The sequence below is a fragment of the Leptonychotes weddellii genome, chromosome 6 (assembly GCF_054177405.1).
Source record: "Leptonychotes weddellii isolate Sample4059 chromosome 6, ASM5417740v2, whole genome shotgun sequence".
In the NCBI taxonomy this organism is placed as follows: domain Eukaryota; kingdom Metazoa; phylum Chordata; class Mammalia; order Carnivora; family Phocidae; genus Leptonychotes; species Leptonychotes weddellii.
The window spans coordinates 108,452,997-108,469,285 of record NC_138374.1 but is presented as its reverse complement, the minus strand read 5'-3'; the positions used below and the strand labels follow the sequence as shown (position 1 = coordinate 108,469,285).

Genomic DNA, 16,289 nt, shown 5'->3' with positions numbered 1-16,289 from the left:
AAGAACACTGAATGGTCAAAAGTAAAGGATGGAAAAATATATTTTGCAAACAGTTACCAAAAAAAAAAAAAAAGCTGGTGAAGTTCTATTAATATCAAAGAATACCTTAAGATACAACAGTTCATAATGATAAATGGGGTCTGTTCAACAGGAATCTATCACAATCTGCGATCTATGGGTACTGGAGAAAAAAAGCGTCAATCCACATGTAGCAAAAAATGGATAGAAAGAAAAAGAGAGAAATCCATGATTAGAGTTTGAGTATTCTACACACCTATTTCAATAGCTGTTAGAATAAGCAACCAAAAATCAGTAAGAATATAGAAGCAACGGTTAAACTTCTTTTAAAAAATTGACATATTAAGAGCATTGAACCCTATAAGGACAGATGGAAGAAGTTTTTCCAAGTGTGCATGGAACATCGCCCATAGGCTGGGCTCTAAATCACAACGTGGTTCAGAAGACTGAAATAATCTGGAGCGCGCTGATGGCGATGGAATTAAACTAGACATCAAATAACAAGAAGGCAACGAGAAAAGCAATTTCCAGGACACTTACACTATACTAGCATGTACGTCTTCTGGCTCAAAAATGAGAACTAACGTGGTGGAACAAAGAATAAGATTTATGATATGAGCACCTTAGAGGAAAAGTCCATATAAAATCTTACCCTAACAATACCATCTACCATTTTTTGAGGGTGTCAGTCCTACTCTACTGGCTAGGTCTTCTCCGTGAGCTGTCCCATCCCCACCGTCCTCTGAGGAAGAAAAGCAGGAAGCAGACGTAAATGATGCTGGGTGTCTGAGTGAGTGGAGCAGGGTGTGTGTGCTGGTGGTGTGGGCAGCTGCCCACTGGAATGGTAAAATGTGTTCCTTCAGAGACAGGCATTGTGTGAAATAACTTCCCTACATTACTTCTCTCATTCGTTACAATAATGTTCTCAAATCCGCTTTGTTTTTATCCTCACTGTACAGATGAGAAAATCGCAGCTTAGCAGGATTAGAGAAGTTGCCCACAGTCTCCAGTGTGTGGTGAAGCAGGCAGCCCTTCTCAGTGCTGCCTGAGGAGGGAGTTTGCAAGTGGCCCAAAGGCCGACAGGCACTGAAGACCTAAAACTGTACAAAATGGTTAGAGTTGCAATTCTCAGAATAGGATCTTTTTTTTTTTAAAGATTTTATTTATTTGCGAGAGAGAGAATGAGAGACAGAGAGCATGAGAGGGGGGAGGGTCAGAGGGAGAAGCAGACTCCCTGCCGAGCAGGGAGCCCGATGCGGGACTCGATCCAGGGACTCCAGGATCATGACCTGAGCCGAAGGCAGTTGCTTAACCAACTGAGCCACCCAGGCGCCCCTCAGAATAGGATCTTAATCAAGGTTGCGCTTCAGGTATTTGTTACCTGATCTGCAGTCCAAAGAGGGACTAAACTAATACGTGTCACATTGGTAACCAGCACAAGAGGAAAAAAAGAGTTGTTTTTTTTTTTTTTTCAGATTGACTGTATTACTTTTAAAAAGGAATAAAACAGAACAAGTTCCCAAGGTGACTAACATGTCCTGAAAGCATCGAGAAAAGGAACTATGTTGTGATTATCTTTGTCTGTCCAGTGGTTCTATTTGGTTCTTTGGTCTTGGCATGAGCAAAGGAAAACATTTTGTGAGAGAAAATATCTTAATTTGGGGTGTGTCACAGAATGAGATCACTACTAACTCTGACTTTGGTTTCTTTTCTTTACATAGAAAACAGTTTAAGAACCTCAGTACTACTTTGGTGTAAACCCACTTTAGTTGGCTACAGGCATAATTTATATCAAAGCAAAAACCTGCAGCATTTCAATTCCCTGGGAAAATCATAATTAGACTTGGTCTCCTAAAAGTCATATTCATATTTAGGTGTTTGTGGGAGAGAGAAAGAGAATTCATAGAGCAAGCAATTTGCTCCTCAGTCTTAACTTGACAGCATTATTTAGCTAATATTTTTTAACATTTTTCTTCTATATAAGGTTCTCAGATTTCTAAGGTCACACCACCAGTTCAGAAATCCACCACAGTAATTGTATCAGCTACAAAGCCCACATCAACTCCTCAGAAACCTACCACAGCGAATGTTCCAGGTTCCGAAGCTACATCAACTCAGAAACCCAGTGCAGCAAATGTCTCAGGTACCAAAGTCCCATCAACTCTTCAGAAACCCACCACCATAAATGCTCCAGCTACAAAGGTCCCATCAACTCTTCAGAAATCCAACACAGTAAACGTTCCAGCTACAGAAGTCCCATCAACTCCTCAGAAACCCGACACAATAAGTTCTTCAGCTACAGAAGCCCTACCAACTCCTCAGAGACCCAACACAGTACACGTTCCAGCTACAAAGGCCCCATCAACTCCTCAGAAACCAGACACAATAAGTTCTTCAGCTACAAAAGCCCTACCAACTCCTCAGAAACCCAACACAGTAAATGTGTCAGCTACAAAGGCCCCATCAGCTCCTCAGAAACCCAACACAGTACATGTGTCAGCTACAAAGGCCCCATCAACCCCTCAGAAACCCACCACAGCAAAAGATTCAGCCACAGCCAAAAAATCCCCCATATCAAATGCTCTATCTACAGAGACCCCAGCAGCAGCCCAGAAGCCCATCATGGCAAATGCATCTGCCACACAGGCCATGCCATCAACCCATAGATCCACCACAGCGAAAGCTTCATTTACACGGAGTCTTCCAGCAACACAAAAGTCCACTGTTATCCATGCCCCAGTGACTAAGGGTCTCCATACAACAAAAAGATTGACCTCTGCTCATGTTACAGCAAAACAGAGTTCAGCTACTCCCAGGACAACCAGCACACCTAATGGAAAAGGGACCCTCTCTTCAGGTGAGTTGACACTGCTCAGGTTTTCCTGAGTAGGGATCTAAGGTGCTATGGTGGGAAGAGTTTTTCATACTAACGCTCTTGACTTTCTTCAGAGGCAGACTGGGAGTATGCTAGGGTGCAACATTTTGCAATATGTAGAAAAAGATTGGGGCTCCATGAAAACAATGCTAAGTTAAGCTTGGCAAAGAAATTCTGTTTTTTATATGAGATTTAGGTAGTCCTTGAATTCTTCAAGACCCTTTAGGGAACCAAATACATGTACCATCCTTACAGCCATTTTTTGGGTCTGGTTTGTTGATAGAGACCCATCCCTTAAGCATGCTGAAGGATCTCTCCAGATTCCATAGAGTTGCTAATTTGGTAAAGCATCTCAACAGTGTCTTCTAAGTAACTGAAAAGACAGAATTCTTTGAAATGGTCTATATTTACACAAGGGTCTTTAAATGACAATTTTTGTAAAAGTGGAGTAAAATACGTTGTAGACTTCAAAAATACGTGTAGAGCGAATGAATGAAACCCTTCTTACTAGTTACTGCTGCTTCGGGCTACCAGGATGTCCCCTTGTCTATTAACTTACCTAATGGATAGCCAAAATTTTTATGGATACTCTTATTCTCTATTAGAGATACTTATTTTTTTTTTTTTCTGTTCCTTGGAAAATCTCAACAGGACTGTGAGCCAAGAGATAATTTTTTTAAAATTGTTTTAACTTTTTAATTGAAGTCAACACACACCCACACACACCCACACTCACACTGCATAAAACACCCATGTATGGCGCAATAACTTTCCTAAAGCAAATATTTGTGTAACCACTACCAACGTCAAGAAATAAAATATTAGCAGCCCCTCAAATTTGCCCCCTCAAGTTCCAGATGCTCTGTCAATGATCCTGAACTTCATACTTTGACTTGTCCTCTTACTTAGTCGGTACAACCTTGGCATTTTCTCCCTATGCCACATGGCCCAGGGTCTTCCCTCACTGCAAATATGCAAACCTCATTCCGTACCGTTCTCCCTTCTCTGGCCTTGACCCATTTCTGCCTGTCTTAGTTTGCCAGCCAGTGCCTTCAAATCATTGTTACGGTTGCTTTTCCATATTTTGTCCAGATTTCATAATTGCTGTGATGAGGTCTGTTTTGCCATCATCACCCAGATAATTTTTAAGAGCTTGAAACATTACAGGTATCCTTGTTGAAATTTCCTTTGCATATTCCATGATTCCTTTCTGTAAAAAGCCAAATACATGCACATGCACAAAATCTTAACCCATTCCTGCCCGCTTTTGGTCATTCTTTGATGGCATCCAATAATCATGGGTTTGTTTTTTTTTTTAAATAGTTTGACACATTGTGACCATATTTTCATAATGATTTCGTATATTTCACAGTTGTTATCTTGAAGCCTTTTTTGCCCTTACCTTAAGGCTATTTTTAAGAATTTGAACATTATAGATATTATGTGTTGTGCCATTTCCATTTCTCTCCCTCTGAAGCTCTGACTGCCCTGAGCTTGGTGTTTAAGCATCCTATCTATGTTTTAATTCTTACACTTGCACACGTGTATCCATTAGTAGTACATGATACTGTTTTGTTTGTTTGTTTGTTTGTTTTTTTGTAATTTACATAAGCAGTATCTTGTATATTTTATTATCTACCTTGGCTTTTGGCCCTGCACATCAGTTTTATAGCTTGTGTTCACACCTTTAGGTCTAGTTCATTACTTTTAACACTTGTGGGAGTTTACTGACTTCTTCAATTTTCATGACCTCTCTGGGCCTAAAAGTTTTAGGTTGAATACATCTGATTTTTCATAGAGCAAGGCAACGAGAAAGAAGTCTCACTTTCACCAATATAAATTTGTTAGAGCGCTAACTTTGTTGAAATATTTCTTTCTGTAAAAAAAAAAAAAAATACAAGGTAATTTAACAAATTTAAACGAAACCTGAAAAAAAACATGAACTAAACCTGAGTCAATAATCATGATGAAAGTACAACCAGTATTTGGGGTCAGATTTCTCTCTTTTATGCAATTAATGTATTCCTCAGATATCATTTACCATTTTTTGCTCATATTGAAAAAGAAAGGAGTCGCTGCCACTTGCTGGGTATGCACTATAGTTGTACGCACCATGCACTTCACCTCTTTGGACACGAGTCCTTGTCACAACCTTGCGACATAAGCCTTTTCAGCTTCATTTTGTAGGTGATGAACTAGAGGCTTAGAGATTAATTTGTATGAATCATATAGTACCCAGTTGATAGGGAGAAAGTTGGGAGTTAAACACCTACTTGCTGACTCTTAAATCCTGTGCTTTCTTCGCTTATTCTTAGTGGTATTTTGAATAAATCCATTCACTACTTAGGAGAGCAGCATATTATTATAAATATATTTATTTGAAAGTAATTTTTGCAGTGCCACATTCGTAGTCTTTGAAAGGTAAAAAATGAAGTAATTTGAGCTTTTGATAGAGTCTGCTGAGAGAGACTTCAGTTTGTGATAGTTTCTTGGTCATAGGATTGGATCACAGTTCTTTACTATATAAGCTTTCAAATTTGTTTCTTGCCATCAAGTCATATAATTGAATTATATGGTGTCTGTTTCAATATTCACTCACTCTTTATCAGGTTTCATGTTTATAGTGTTGACTCTGTTGAATAGATATACGCACTGGTGTATGTGTTTCTTGATTAAGTTAATATACAACTGTTTTCATTAATTTATTTATAATTATTTCTTTTAGTTATGAAAATCTGAGTTACTTTTGAACTTTCAAGTACATTCTGCGGATATATATGTTAAATTGCTGGCAAATCAATGGCTTTACATGTTTTTTTTATTTTTGTAATTATTTTTTTCTTTCTTTTTCTTCAGGTGCTGCCATCATTGCAATTGGTAAGTTTGGTTCTTCAGCAGTTAAAAAAAATTGTCATCACTGTGGGATGTACAATCCATATTCCTGGAAGAGAATATTGTCTTTTTACTGTCTTAGGAATACTATTAAAATGAAATGTTTAAGAGTGTCAAGGAGAAGACAGGTAAATGCAGTTTATCGACGTGTTTGGTGGACACCAATAGGTACTCGGTATGTTGCTAAGTATTCCCGACCATGTTCTTGTTCCAGGGTAATTTTAGGGCAACTTCAAATCATTTGGCCAGTCAGTCAAGTATCCTTGAATGCCTATTGTCTCAATGCATCATCATTTTAGGGGCCAAAAACAACAAGAAGGAGGCTGTTGTCAATACAGTTTTTAAGCCTCAAGTATTGCCTAAGTACTCACAAACTACTCCTTGACTGTTTCTAGACTTCTATTCCAAATAAACCGGAATGCTACCTTTGATTACGTTCTCTTCCTTCTCCCTTCCCTGTCAGTGATTTAAAGCAAAGAAAACTTTAAAATTATTCCGTTGCTATAGAAATAAGGACATATCTGTGTTGCAATGTCTTCTGGCCTTTATTCCAGTATTTTTGTTGTTGTTCATAAATATATTATTTGATGTTATACATTTTAACAAGAAGATTAATAACTCCTAAAGAAGATGATAAAAGAAATGTTTGAGAAGCAATACAGCTATGTAATGTATGGTGATTAACATAATAAAATAAAATTTAAAAAAAGAAGCAATACAGCTAAGTTGGCATATTAATAAGGAATGCCCAACGGAAAATATACGCTTAAAAAAAAAGTGAATATTTTAAAATTATGTCCGTGTAAGCTAACGTCTCCTATCTATGCATGCATGAATGAGACAAGGGACTGAAGCTGAAAGTAGGTATTTTTTTATTATTATTATTATTTATAGTTCTTTTATATTTTGAATGAACCTCTCCTTAGCTAAAATACTTATCTTGAAAGATTTGAACAGTTGGAATTCACTTTGTTTGTTTGATATTTTAAATAGAAATAAATGTATTCTAAAGGAAAACTTCATGATTTCATCATTTAATGTTAACAATGATGAGTTTAGTGGATGGGCTTTTTCTCACCTGCTCAGTGGCATCCAGTGAAGGTTTGAGGGGTTTATTTTCTCTGAAATTCTTGAAGTATGTACTATGTGATCTCCCAGAAACTTTCCCTTAGGGTTAGATGTAATTCCAACTTGTGCTCAAAAATAAAGAGGAGCTCTTTCCCTCTTAAATCAGACATATGGCAATATTTTTCTTTGGGATCTTATACTTGTAAAATATAAACCTAAAAATTATCTTTATTTCTTCAATTTATCCTGTGCATCGGGTCACTTTTCTCATTTTTGTTTTATCAGTTTTTTAAAAATTTGACTGTAGTTGATACACAATGTTGTATTAGTTTCAGGTATACGACATAGTGATTGGACAAGTCTGTACATTATGCTGTGCTCACTCACCCCAAGTGCAGCTGCTGTCTGTCACTATACAAAGCCATTATAATGTCATGGACTAAATTCCCTATGCTGTGCCTTTTATTCCTGCCACTTTTCTTATTTTAAAGATAAGCAAACTCTACTTACAAGGAAATTGCTTTTCTTGACTACACTGCAATGTTAGTGAGTGATATAGAGGATACTAGAACTTTGGAAGTATTTGAATTTTTTCCTGTTTAATTCTGCTAAGAAAGAGAGACTGACTAATCTCAGAACTCCCTTATTTGCCATGTAAGTGAAGACTTTATTGTGAGGTCTAAAGCTATTCTGCTGGCTCTGTATCGCTGTTTCTCAAAAACCTTTTTTTCATTATTGCCCTCTCCCCCTCAAGGAACTTTTTAGACATTTTATTTTCCAATCACCCTTCCCCCTTGAAATTTCACTACCACAGACATACTGTAAATCTATGTATATTCTGTATGTATATCTATACTTTATACACAGAAAAGTAAGATTTTTCTTTTCACCCTTTTGGGATAATACCCCCCATTGAGAATACATGCTCTATATAGTTGTTTCGTTTTGTTTTTGTTTTTTTATATGTAGTTTTGTATTTGCTTTTGTTTCTGTTTTTTTATGCCAACATTGTAAAGAAGACAGGCTTGTGTTTTGGAGTCAGCCAGACCTTGGTTTGAATCCTGTTGGTTTGTTTTTTTTTTAATTTAGTAATTATTCAACCCAAGTGATTGAACTTAATCTTTCTGAGTCCCAGTTTTCTCATTTATGATCCCTGTTTAAAGTCTTTGAAGCTTAATGAGATAATAGATATGAAAACTCCAGCACAGTGCTAACCATTGAATAAATATTAACTTAAAGCAGTCATGTAGTGCAGTCGCTGTTATTTTCCTAAAATGGGTTTCTTTCTTTTTTTTCTTTTTAAGATTATTTATTTATTTATTTATTTATTTGACAGAGAGAGACACAGCGAGAGAGGGAACACAAGCAGGGGGAGTGGGAGAGGGAGAAGCAGGCTTCCGGCCGAGCAGGGAGCCCGATGCGGGGCTCGATCCCAGGACCCTGGGATCCTGACCTGAGCCGAGGGCAGACACTTAACGACTGAGCCACCCAGAAGCCCCCTAAAATGGGTTTCTGACAGTTTTATCATTCCCTCTGGCCACACCAAAGAGTAAGAACAGTCCTTTATTAAGGTAATATTTGCATTTTTGCTGCGTGGCAAGTACTCTACTGAAATTTTTATATTTTTATTTTACTTCCCAAAACATAATGTATCTATGTCCCATTTTTAATTTTTTAATTTTTCTTTTAAGATTTTATTTATTTGACAGAGAGAGAACGCACAAGCAGGGGGAGCCCCAGAGGGAGAAGCAGGCTCCCCGCTGAGCAGAGAGCCTGACTCAACTCTGGGCTCCATCCTAGGCCCCTGGGATTGTGACCTGAGCAGAAGGCAGCTCCTTAACTGACTGCGCCACCTAGGAGCCCCTCTATGTCCCATTTTTTAATCTGAAAGAATGATTTCTGCAAGATTTGTAACTTGCCCAAGGTCACACATCTATTAGGCGCTTCAGCAGAGACAGATGACTCGTTTCTCCAGCACTTGAAAGGATAGATTCTTGTCCTATGTGAAAATCTGCACAACTCAAATTTGACAATTAATGTAGTCCTGATTCTTTACTTTTCCCCCCCCCACCATTGCTGAAATCCTATTTCGTGATGTTCATAAATCTCTTATGGGGATTAATAGGTCAGTTGAAGGAATATTTAAGAAAAAAATTAGAGACTACTCAGTGACATATCTAAAATGCTTTTTCTGTATCCTTCAAATATCACATGCTGATTAACCTTGGCTTTGTACATCCACCTGCATATGGCATATGGTATAGACTAGCCCAAATGGAGGCATACTTTCAAGAGTCTTGAATCATCAGTAGTACTTTGAAATGCGTCAGATGCTGTATCAGGTCTTCACTGTGTCTTATGACCTTCTCTCTGAAGGATGAACTTAAATCCCATTATAAGTAACTTCAGTTATCTACAAGTTATTTGAAGTTAAGAAATCAGACAACATAATCATCTAATTTTTCGTTGATCTGCTTAGGCTGGCAAGAGAAGCATTTGAATTTCCCTCACCTAAAAAATACAGAGGCAAAGAAAATCCAATGATAATAACAAAACCCTTCAAGGGTCCTATGGATGTTGCCGAGGAAGTGGGGTTGAATTCTGATTTGTAAATCTGAAAATTTAAGGTTTACTGAAGCACATTCTTTTTCCTCCTATAAAAGCCTCTTTCCAGTGTGACTTCACCTGTCCACAGACCTCAGTTCCTTTATTCTGTTATGTTAAATAGGATTATAAGGAAGAACAACCTATTTAAAACTTTCTCAGTTTTTAGCTTTTTTAGTTTTCAGTCTCCGCACACATTCTTCTAGAATTACATATATGTGCTGATCAGTGTTCTAGGAATAAGATTTTGGTTCAGCCATCTAGATACTCTGGATCACTTGAAAATTTTCTGTCTTCATTTATCATTCAAATTGAAAATGGGATGGTTTTACAACCATTGAAAATGGTGGAGCTAATGGGAGTGGTGAAGGGAAAAGAACCCCAAATTTTTGAGGAGTCATGATTGATTTTATGAATACAGTCTTTCCAAGCTAATGATATGGTGCTAGGGGATCAGTTAAAGAAATTGATTGGGTAAAATACTGTAAAAACCTACCTGTGGTAGAAATAGCTGTTTCAATCATGTATCCATACGACAGTGCAATTGTGTGACATGAGCGTTTGCTGATTTGGAACCAATTTGTGACTTGGTCACATTACTTTCAGTTGCTTTCCTAGTGTCATCTGTAATTTCCTTTGCAATACAGATCAAAAGAATAGAGTTCAAGGACATTGCAGGATGGAGTAGGCAGGGAAAGGGAGACCGAGAATGTTATGGAGAAAGGGCACATGGGTGGTTTGGAAGAAGAAAGACTGTGTGTGAAAATCAAACTATAGAAATTACTGTTGACCAACTTATTTGACCAATTACTTTTCTGTCATACAACTCAAAATAGTGCATTTAATCTCAAAATAATGCTTTCCTAAATGAAATTGTATCGACAACAGACTAAACACTGAACAGCATATTCTGTAAGCAACATAAATATGTTTCAGCCTCCATGCACAGGTGATATTACCTTTCCTGTGATGGAGAAATGCCTATAGCTCTTATCTTTACTAGGAACAAAGTAAATGGCCTTCCTATTAACCACATACGTAGCCCTCATCTCTCTGAGACTCAGTTTACTCATCTACACAATGAGAGTGAACTCCAAGATACCTTCTAGTGCTAACATTACATAATGCAGTCATCATGGTTTTTTTTAAAGATTTTATTTATTTATTTGACATAGAGATAGTACAAGTAGGCAGAGAGGCAGGCAGAGGAAGAGGGAGAAGCAGACTCCCCGCTGAGCAGGGAGCCCGACGTGGGGCTCGATCCCAGGACCCTGGGATCATGACCGGAGCCGAAGGCAGCCGCTTAACCGACTGAGCCACCCAGGCGCCCCCGCAGTCATCATGTTTGAATGACCAATGATCAAAGCATTTAAAATTGAGCCTGGTGGGGTTGAAACCCTTCGGAAGCCTCTCCAACAGGTTAAACACATCTTATTTGAGTATGTGATACTTTAAGTATTTTATTTTATTTTTCTTTGACCGAAAGGATAAATAGCATGCAATTTTTACTGTCAAACTTGTGACATTAAGAAAGCCACACACAAAATAGAATTCACGTCTCCTGTTTTTCTTTAACTTGGCTCGTAACTGGTGTGTTTGTCATTGTGAAACTGCATTGTATATGTACTTGCTCATGTTTCTATTAACTGTGTTACCAAATTTTTTCCCCCTCAAGGACTTGTTGCTGGTACTATAATTGGTACCCTAATTCTAGTCAAAATTTTCTGGCACTATGGAAAATCAGGGTGAGCAGAAATTCTGATGATTTAAAAAAATTTGTTCTTAGCTTCTTTCCAGTAAAACTTGACACTATATCAGAAGGTAACTTTCTTAGCTTAATTGTCTTTTTGGACATGCTCTCCCTTTATTCCTTTTCTCTGTCATTACTGCCCTGGGTAAACAGACTTTGTGTCTTTTTTCTTCTCTTTTTAATTTTTCAGTAGATTCAAGGACATTAACATTTCATAGGAAAGTGATTTGAAAGCCACATTCTCGCTTTGCAATCTATTAACCAACTCACCTTGTTTCCCTACTCAGTACAATTTCTGGTAAGATCTGTGTGTTACACAGAAGCAAAAACCTAGGGAAAAATCAACCTCTCATAGATTTGGCAGGTTGCCTGTGATCAGGCCTTTTTCTGAGTTGGATATATGAAAACATGCCGAAACAGCTAAAAACAGCCCCGTGGTTCAGAGGATGGGCCCAGGAGCCTGACCGCTTGATTTGAATCATCCCCGGGCTGAAGTACGGGCCATGGGACAATGGGCAACTTCACTTCTCTGAGGCTTCTTATTTGTAAAGTGGGGGGCGTATATCACCTGCCTCAGGGGATTGTAGTAAGGATCAAATGAATTGCCCCCTGTAAAGAAGGTAGAACATTGCTTGGCACATTGGTAAGCCCTGGGATGGTAGAACAGCTGCACATAGGGAAAAAAATCAGTATTATTTGAAACATCTGATCTGCCTTGAATGTGCATGTGTTAAGTATAATGTCATAGCTGGCTCTGACCTATTCTGTAGACAGAGGATTATTTAAATTGACCCTCCTTTGTTTTATAGATTTGACTGTTTCTTACCGTAGAGTTTATATAAACTTGAATTATTTCTAAACTGCCCTACTGCCTATTTTTTTTCCCCTTAATTAAAAACAACTCTGCTTTAATGCTGTCACTAAATGGACTGTTTTAATTTGAGGGGTGATGTGAGCTATCTACTTTTTACCCTCTGAACTCTTACCTTTCTCTTTAAATTAACAATGTTATTGAAGCCTATTGTAAGCTAAAGTATGTAAATGTTCTTTAAGTCACCAAATGGTTCAGTCTTCTAGTAAAACTATCTGACCACTGGGTCTTGTGAGCTTTTAAATAGATATTTGTTTACTGCCAATAAAGTATTCTAGATGCTTAATACCAAATGTAGTAAAATAGAAGTTCAGGTGTTTCAGAAACTTTTTAAGAATGTGGTTTAGAGTCCAACAAAAATGAACAGAATTCGAAGTCATATAAAGTGAGTTAAGTTGGTACTGATGCTTGAGCAAAACTACTGTGGAAAAAAAGTAAACCACCCACCCTACGTACTTCCTTGCCCTTGTTCTGGCTCTCCTTTTGAATTAGAGCATTGTGGGTTTACCTTGCAAAGCCAATGCTTTGGGGCCTGGCAGGTAAGAGGGGTGGGGAAGGAATGTGGAGTTCACTGGGCACTCTCTGGGCAGCTTCAGTTTCTTTACATACTTTTCAGGAAAATAATTGGCCATGTTGGTTTCAGTGGGATGCAAAGTGCTGAAACGTAGAAGGAGGGAATATTTGTTTTGAATTTTATTGGGGTTTTGCAGTAAACCAAATTCCTCTCTTTCTGAATCAGAGGAAACTTGTGCAAACCCCTAAGAAAGAATTTGCCTTTTTCATGTGCACTTAAAAAACACTCCACTTGCCTTGTTTTGGAAGTAAAAGCTGTTGAAGGTAAGAGCTAACTTTGTACATTCCTGGTTATGCTCCTGATTTCATACCGATTTAATTAAAAATTGGATCTTAATAGGGACAGGGAAAAGAGTTAATGAGTGTGAAGGTGATCGTGTCCCTTCACCTGGTGATCCTTTGTGTTTGCCTATCAGAGGATTTACTTATCTCTTTTAGAAATGTAGGGTTCCCGTAAGTTTTTAGTTCAAAGGGATGTGATTGTAAGGAAATGCTGATACTGCTTTTCGGTTGAAATTAAAATTATATGATTCAATTTATGTTTTCCTTCTCTACTATTCAGCTCTTATTACACTCATGAAAACAGCAAAGCACTCAATGTTATGTTTCATAATTTAACTGTGACTGGTGATGCCTCAGAAGTAAGACCTTCTGGTAAATCATAAAAGGTATATGGTTTTATGAAGTCACATTTCTGTGTCTTGTAAAATGTCCATCCGTACCACTCGGGCAGGATTTATCCATGACCGTTCAAGGATAATAGGGGCTCAGACCTCTATTATCTTGTCAGACTGGCTTTTCTTTCTTGAGTGACTAACACATTGGATCTCTCATTAGCATGACATGTCACCCATTCTCCACTCATCATCTCATCTTGTGTTTTGCAATCAGTTTATTGAAATGACTGGATGCTAGCAATGCCACAAATATTTGGAGGGAAAAGCCGAAAGGTGGATACGTTAGGGCTTACACATAGGAATGCCTTCAATGTGACTGTTTGCATCATGAGATGATTGGCTTGTATTGTATTTGTTTCTCCTTTTTGCTTGGTGGCTTTTAGAGTTTCCAGTGTTTGGAAATACTAAGATTTGTTTTATGGTATCTTTTTAAGTCATGCTTATAGATCTTACATCTCTTTTATGTTATACAAAATTATGACAAAAATAACTTAATATAAACATATCTGTGAAACGTTCTCGGTGTCTTCTTCGAGGTGTCTTTTGATGAAATTTTTCTCTAATGCACATGTCAGGGGTTTTCTTTGACTTTTAATCTGGAACTATCTTAATCAATTCTAACTTGGCTACTTAATTTCAAGAAACTAAAAAACTCAAGTGTCATATTTTAGTTGGTGTTGCTATAGCTATTAAACTCTAAAGTCCACATTGAGGTTAGATAACTTACTAATTTTGCATTTGTTTTGCATGCCACATTAACCGATTAATTTTCATTGTTTATCTCATAGTAACCAAAAGATTAATGTGTAGCATCAGTCAATAAAATTATTTTGATGTTAACTTTCTTTTTTAACTTTCAGGACACACATGTGTAACACTGACAGTCTTGTTTATGATGCTAGTAACCATTGGCTAGCTGATTTAGCCGAAGAAGAGTTAAGAAGAAAGTGCACACGAGTATGCAGAATATTTCTAGTTTCTTAGACTTTCTGGAGGATTGGACAAAATAAATGTAATAGTGCTCTTCGTTTTGCATACTATCATTGTCTTTAAGCTGCATAGGAAAATCAATGAAGCAAGGAGAAGCGAGTCTGTCCTGGGACACTCCCAAACCTCTTGAAAATAGAACAACTTGCAAGATTTAGAGTGATTACTTTCCTCGAAGTGTAGGAAAGTGTAGAGGTTTGTTCATACTTAGAACGTGAGCATGAAGAAAAGGAAATGTGTGATTTTTTTTCACTAGATGTGTAAAGTTACCTTTGTTTACAAAAAAAATTAAAAATTAAACACAGTAATTGGATACTGGAAAGAAACAAAAAACCTAAAATCAGTCTCTTCTGAGCAAACTTGCCAAAGAGAGATGGACCATATTATAAAATAACCCTTGACTGTAAGGCATTTTCTTCTTTTCTCATTCCATTAAAATGAGCCTGAATGGGTTAGCAAAATATTTTAAGATTTTTTTTTTTTATTTACTTATTTGACAGAGAGAGAGAGGCAGTGAGAGAGGGAACACAAGCAGGGCGAGTGGGAGAGGGAGAAGCAGGCTCCCCGCCGAGCAGGGAGCCCGATGCGGGGCTCCATCCCAGGACCCTGGGACCATGACCTGAGCCGAAGGCAGACGCTTAACGACTGAGCCACCCAGGCGCCCCAGCAAAATATTTTAAAGGAAAAACATGCTTGTGACTCAAGAGCATTGATTTACTTGGGTTAGCTGGTGGCAAAGGAGAAATCTAGAATAAAGGAATAACTCTTCCTTTTTGTCACACAAATACAGGTACCCAGTCAGGACTTAGCCTCTCACTTGTAAGTAAGATGGATCGGCCATAGTTTTGTTTAAGGACAATCTTTTTATTTTTGTCTCCTTCTTAGAATAGGACCCTTATGAAAGAGTGAAAAGTGTCTTCATTAATTTAATGTCTCTAAAACTATCCAGAGATACCTTGATATTAACATAAGAAAAGAGTCTATATTTCTGAAGTGAGATGTTCATAGCCACATTGTAAATCTTATTCTTTTGTAATACTGAGATTAATTTATTTATATTTATTTATGTGAGTGAATGCATTGGTTTTACATGTATAGCAAGACAAGTTCAAGAAGATCTGTAAAGAAAAATTTATTTTCCCTAAGTAGAAATAAATAATTGATCACATTTTTTGTCTCATGTAGTATTTGAAATTTATTTTCTTAGATATAAATAATTTATTTCTAAATAAGAGATTCTTTTCCTTCCTCCCATAAGTAGTTTAGAATGCTGTCCTTCGCTTCTCCTGGTGTGAAACATTTTCATTTACTTTGAAGTTATACCATATTGTACTTCCTCAAGCATGTCATATTCTCATATTAGAGTTCTGTCACTTATTACTGGTTTGCTTAAGGGCAATCACATTAATTTCTAGATGATTATACATTCCTGTCATCTTACTAATTCTATTGAAGTGTTGGAATAGGCTAGAATACACACATAACTAAACTTAACAATAATTATTTTGTCATATTGCTTCATCTATTTTGCTGTTGAAGTATTTTAAAGTAAATTTCATATACATCATGGTATTTCACTATAAATACTTCAGTGTGTATTTCTAATAATAAGGAAATATTTTCAACCTAACCGCAACCATCACAACTAACAAGATTAATAATAATTTCCTAATAGTTTCTAATATTAGGAAATTCTTTCAACTCTCCTAAAAGTTCTGTGTATAGCCACATCTCCAACTACTAATTCATTTGTTTGTTGAATGGGAGGGCCTCCTCTGCCTACTCTGGGACAGTCTGATGCTTCCTAGGGTAGTAGCAAGTACCAAGCAAGTAGCATTGATTCAATTATTCAGAAAAATACCTGAGAGCCTGCTACGTGCTAGGTGTGAGCTTGTCAAGATCACTGCAATACGGTGGCTGCCTTCATTTTGCTTATATTCTATCTCAGGAAAACCAAAACTAGCACTTAACTGA

The 16,289-nt window shown here is 37.3% G+C and overlaps 1 protein-coding gene across 11 annotated transcripts in view; it reads left to right on the top strand.

Annotated features, from left to right (window-relative positions):
• The window catches only part of CD55 (CD55 molecule (Cromer blood group)), a 41,825-nt gene that overhangs the window by 11,190 nt on the left and 14,346 nt on the right, over window positions 1-16,289 (top strand). The window contains exons 7-12 of one of the 11 annotated variants that reach the window (XM_081824921.1): window positions 2,003-2,161; window positions 2,810-2,875; window positions 5,750-5,770; window positions 11,133-11,202; window positions 13,214-13,319; window positions 14,189-15,483. In XM_081824921.1, the coding sequence (XP_081681047.1) occupies window positions 2,003-2,161; window positions 2,810-2,875; window positions 5,750-5,770; window positions 11,133-11,202; window positions 13,214-13,316 (419 nt within the window). In that variant the 3' untranslated portion in view covers window positions 13,317-13,319; window positions 14,189-15,483. Of the gene's footprint in view, window positions 1-2,002; window positions 2,876-5,749; window positions 6,803-11,132; window positions 11,203-13,213; window positions 13,320-14,188; window positions 15,484-16,289 lie in introns of those variants that run through there. The other 10 variants (XR_014146511.1, XM_081824917.1, XR_014146510.1 and 7 more) reach the window with 10 other exon arrangements.